Raw genomic sequence first — 5591 nt, 5'->3', positions numbered from 1 at the left:
AAGTAAGGGGCAGACGGAGATGGTGATGGGTTTGATGGGCTGGGGTTGTTGGCAGGGTTGTGGGGGAGCGCCCCTGTGGAGGTTGAGTGACACGGGCCGTGGGCGTGAGTGTTGGGGGCGCGGTTCGGAATTGATTGAGTCATTCAGGGACTGTTTCCTGAGTGCCTAATTAATGCCAAGCACCGTGGCAAGTGTTTCACTTTAGTCTTCCAGGGGCCCTGTGAGATGGTACTATGATTATATTCATTCGACAGAGAAAACAGCACAGTGTGGCTCGGCAACCTGTCCGAAATCACATAGGTAGCAAACCCGAGGGATCCTTTGTCTTTTCCTGTATTTGTCATGTTTATTGTTTCCCGTTTGTCTTCCCTGCTAGAATATAAGATCCACAGGAGCGGGGAACTCCGAGATTTTGTTGTCAGATGTATCTCTAACACGGTGAACAAGCACATAGAAGGCACTCATTTCTTAGATGAATTAAAGTGGCACAGCAGGCTATCAGTTGGTTCCAAAGATGAGACTCTTAGTAAGGCAATGTGTAGCTCATTGACGATTGTTGAGCTCTGTACAAATGTTAACTCTTAAAAGTAGAACGAGGCATTTTATATCCTGTCGAGTGAAAACCTTTGGATTTTACCAAACTTCACTCCATTGAAGATAGCAAACGGGTTGCTAATGGAATCTCCTGTGGTCATTGTGTTTCCAGGGTCAGAGTGTGTAACTGAGGCCCCTGCTCACCAACTGCAGACTCCAGCGTATCCACGCCCAGGCTTCCTCACTTAGTCTGAGAAGACCCATTCTGAGGCCCCAGGAAGAGGTGAGTTCCCTGGGTCACAGGCAGACATCTGGTGCTGCAGTGAGGTCCCAGCTGACGTGTGTTTATGTCTGAATTTCTTGGTCCTGTCTCCTTGGGAACAAGAGAGGTGCTCTGAGGCAAGTTGGAGGAGAAGCCTCAGCACAGAGCCCAGACCCACATCCTCAGGGCAGAGGGAAGAGGCTCACAGGACAGTGGTCCTAGAAGAGCTGGACCTGCAGTGGCCTTTGTCTTTCATGGTCAGCTGAGAGAGGGCAATGCTGGCTCAACTTCCAGGTGCCATCAAGGACCATGTGACAGTGGGCAGTTTGATCCCTGTTGGAGGAGAGAGAGATGAAAGTCACAGGTAGATCAAGGCATGGATGTCCCTCTTGGGGCCGGTCCCCTGCTGTAGGCAGGATGAGGCTGGGAAGGATCATGACCAGCCACAGAAGTCTTCATCCTCTCCTAGCACACCTGCTCATGCAACTTAATGCTCCCTTCTCTTGCTACTGGCTATTTTTGGATTTGAGTCACGGCATCAACCTTGCACCTGCTCAAGGGGAAATGCTGAATCTCCCTCCTGACCAAGGTGCAGAAAATATATTTTGAGTTTATAGAATTTCAGAGTAGTCTACAGGTATGCTCTTATCCAGTTCTGCTGCCTCATTTTGATGCTTAACGAATCTGGGCCTGAGAACATGACTTTTTATGATACAAGAGCTGAACCCTGTTGTCCTGATGCTGTCACAGTGATTGCTGCAGCATGCGATGGTTACTCTGCCCTGAAGCTCCTTGCTGAAACCCTCTGAAAAACTGCCAAACAAGAGAGAGGATGGCAATCAAAATGCAAATTGTGGGAAAGGAAGAAGTGATGGGCAGGAACAAGGTGGTGCAACAGCCAGTGATGCCTGGAGGATGGAGGAGGGCAGGCCTAGTGGCTTTCAGCTTCACATAGAACTGAGGAATGCTGTACTGTTAGCCACCTGCCCCCCACCCCTACCTCCCTCCCTCCAGCCCTCTGAGCCCTGGTTTGTCTCCTCCCACCAAACTACATCAAGAGATCCTTCTTATACACACTTTGCTGAGGGTCTTTTCATCTCTAGGGTTCTGTGTGATAATAGGTGATTTTTAATCGTTTTTAATTTTTATTTCACTTGTAATTAATATTCACTGTCAAAAAATGACAAAATGGAAATAAACAAGGGAAGGAAATTGAAATCACCATCAACAGTAACCAATGTCAACTTTTGAATAAATGTTCTTCAAGACTTCATATGTGATCATATTACTTGAAAAACATGAGATCACACTGTATTTTTTTGTAACCTACTTTTAAGTATCTTAAGAACTGAAAACAAAATTCCATAGCATTTTTATTTTAAGAGATGGAGTCTTGCTGTGTTACCTGGGCTGGCCATGGACTTCTGGGCTCAAGTGATCCTCCCACCTTAGCCTCCCGAGTAGCTGGGACTACAAGTGCTTGCCACCTTGCCTGCCTCTATAGCATTTTTAAACCCTGTGCCGTATGCCTGTTTTTGCATGTATCATATTTTTTAAATGAGTTTTTTGTTGGACGTTTAGTTGTTTCCAAATTTTGATTTTTTTTATTTCAATGATTCTAAATTTTGATTGATGGGAATGACTACAGTTAATATTCTTGCAGCTTTGTGCCCATTTATTTGTTTTATTATGACAAATTTCTAGGACTAGAATTCTGGAGATAAAGAAGGTATCAAGTTGTTAATGATTTCTAAAGTAGATGCCTTTAGTAATAAGTTATACATCTTCCAGTAAGGGAAACAAAATTTCATGTGCAAAATGCACATGATCTTAGCAGAATCCTATGGGAACAGGCTGGAGCTACCAGGCCATGTTTCCAAATCATTCACCCCAGGGTGCAAGGGTGATTATTATCAGGCTGATAACTATGATCTTATGTCTGTACTCACTGATCTCAACCCTCCTAATTCTGCTTTTGTAGATTTCTGTCCTTTGTACAGAGAAGAACAGGATGGCTATGTCCCAGGTGAGTTCCTAATTTACTCCTATTTTTATTCCAATGAACCTGAGGCAGAGGCAGCTTTTAGGAATTTATGTTGTAGCCTTGAAAAAAATATGTCACTTTCCTCTGTTTTGTCTTCAACATATCATCTACTGCAGGTTTCTTTAATCCTTTCCCTCAGAGAGAGAGAAAGAGAGCGAACAAAGGAGAAAAGAAAGACAATTCTCTACTTATCCCTTTGGGACCTGTACCTCATTTTTTCTTCTTTTCCTTACACATAAATTTCCTTAAACTTGCCTTGCTAAGTCTATGCTAATTACTACTTTCATAAAATTGTAAAGACCAAGTAATTTGTACATTTAAGGATTCTAGACTAATGAAAGACAAAGAGGAATCCAGTTCGTTTTACAAATCCACCTAACCTTAAATTTGATGAAGATACTGCAAAAAAAGAAAATTATAGACCAGTTTTATTTAAGAATATAGATGCCAAAATTCTAAAACCATATTCTGAATAGAGCATTAATAAATTGAATTGAACATGTTTTAAAGTAATTTTTACACATACTAAAAAATTCAAACAAAAGCTTTCCAGTCCCCCAGACTGGAATACAGCGGCCTCCTCATAGCTTTTTGTAACCTCACACTCCTGGGCTCAAGCGATCCTCCTGCCTTGGCTTCATGACTAGCTGGGACTACAGGCATGCACCACCATACCCAGCTAATTTTTTAAAAGCATTTTTGTAAAGAGGGGGTTTCACTGTGTTGCCCAGGCTGGTCTCGAACTCCTGGCCTCAAGCAATGCTCTGTCTAGGCCTCCCAAAGTGCTAGAATTACAGGGGTGAGCCACTGTGCCCAGCCAAACAAAAGCTTTGTTCAACAAAAGGAGAAAAATAATTCTCCCTTTCACTGCATGCCCAAGTCTTCTCCTCCTTCAGTTTTTTATACATTCTTCCAGATATCATGTATACATATCTGTCTAAATATATGAATCTTTTTTCCTTTGTTCTTTTTTTTTCTTGTGAACAAATTAGTGCACATTCTGGTCCTTTTCATAAGTTAATGATCATTCCATTTCACCACATATTGGTCTACCCCAAGTTTTCTTAATCTCATCACTACTTACATTTTGGGCCAGGTAATTCTTTGTTGTGGACAGCTGCCCTGTGCATCGGAGGATGTTAAACAACATTGCTGGCCTCTACCCTCTAGATGCCAATACCTCCACCCCACCTCCCTTGTCATGACAATGAAAAATTTCTACTAACATTGTCAAATGTTCTTGGGGGACAAAAATCACTCAATTTTGAAAACTGTATGGGTACCTCATTTACAATAATGGCTGCTCGATATTCCACTGGCTAGAAATACCATTATTTATTTACCTTTCTGCCAAGGATGTACATTTAATATATTTCAAGTCTTTTTTTTTAAATGAAAAGCAAATTTCTTTATTGTACACAGTACAAAATAGAATGCAGCTTGGCAGGATGCGAACGGCCCTGCACAGGGGAAAGTATTCCAAATCAACTGGCAGGTTAAAGCCTTTCTGCACTGTAGACTTTCCACACTCTGGAAAAGAAGCAAACAAACAGACAAATGAAACTCTAAAACCCCCGAGAAAAACAAACCATTCAGGAGGTGCATGAATCTAATGAGAATGCAACGGTGATACCACCATCCTATGTCCCATGACAGCACAGGCCACAAAGTTATAGCAGGGAATGGGTAGCTCAGTCTACAGAGGATTATTTTCGTACTTGCTAAGACAGCTTAAATCCATCCAAAAAAAAATCCCAAACCAGAATAAGTAAAGAAAGAAAAAACGAATCTATACAGCATTTACAACAAATAAATCTCTAGCCAGCTGGGGGTAAAATATGCCTCTGTGTATGGACTATCTGTAGGTTAGAAAGCTATAAATATTGTTTAGAAGGAGTCCTTTGATTAGAGTAGAATGCTAATGAAGGCCCAAGCTATAGGTTCACCATCTTTATGGGCTAATTAGCTTCCAACAGAGGAGAATCTTTTGTTTCCATAGCTATAAAGTGCACCCCTTATTCCTGTGAACCTTTTCACAAATGTGCTCTTGGTCAAAGGGGGACAGTTTGAGACTATGGAGTGCTCCATTAGTAGAAAAGCCATTCAAAGCATGTGTCTTACATCATTGCCTCCCTTCACATATGAGGACCAGCACAGTCATTCTTGATGCTATAAATAACATAGCCATGAATATCCACATATATTCCAGTTTGTATGCATCTGAGTACATCTCATCTGTAAAGTAACTTTCTAGAGATGAGAATTCTAGGTCAGAGGTATGTGAATTGACAGTTTAGGGCTTCTAAGCCACACGGACCCTGTACTCACCAGTGTGGTCATGGTCACTAGCACTTCAGCTATCATTGGGAAGGGGTGTGGGGATGGGTTGGGCTCCTGTGAGAAGCTCTCCTGCTGGAGAAATCTGCCTGTCACCACCCTCTGGCACACTGTTTTTCTGTCTCCTAAATTTGGGCCTGTGGGTACAACATGTCTCTTTGAATTTAAGACCACGAAGTGTAAACATATCAGGATGGGGTTCAGAGCATAAACAGGTGGCTTATTGGCCTTTTTTTTTTTTTAAGACAGAGTCTCACTCTGTTGCCCAGGCTGGAATGCAGTGATGTGATCATAGCTCACTGCAACCTCAAACTCATGGGCTCAAGCCATCCTCCTGCCTCAGCCTCAGGAGTAGCTGGGACTACAGACACACACCATGACACCCAGCTAATTTTTCAAAAAATTTTTTTGTAG

At 42.3% G+C, this 5591-nt stretch overlaps 1 protein-coding gene across 1 annotated transcript in view; it reads left to right on the top strand.

Moving 5' to 3' along the window:
• Window positions 1-706: 706 nt before the first annotated feature.
• The window catches only part of ZNF674 (zinc finger protein 674), a 24469-nt gene continuing 19584 nt past the window's right edge, over window positions 707-5591 (top strand). The window contains exons 1-2 of the mRNA XM_012652295.1: window positions 707-817; window positions 2778-2822. Of these exons, the coding sequence (XP_012507749.1) occupies window positions 2808-2822 (15 nt within the window). The 5' untranslated portion in view covers window positions 707-817; window positions 2778-2807. The remainder of the gene's footprint in view (window positions 818-2777; window positions 2823-5591) is intronic.

The sequence above is a fragment of the Propithecus coquereli genome, unplaced genomic scaffold (genome assembly GCF_000956105.1).
Source record: "Propithecus coquereli isolate 6110/MARCELLA unplaced genomic scaffold, Pcoq_1.0 Scaffold388, whole genome shotgun sequence".
Taxonomy (NCBI): Eukaryota; Metazoa; Chordata; class Mammalia; order Primates; family Indriidae; genus Propithecus; species Propithecus coquereli.
The sequence above is the reverse complement of the archived record's forward strand: the minus strand, read 5'-3'. Positions and strand labels throughout refer to the sequence as shown.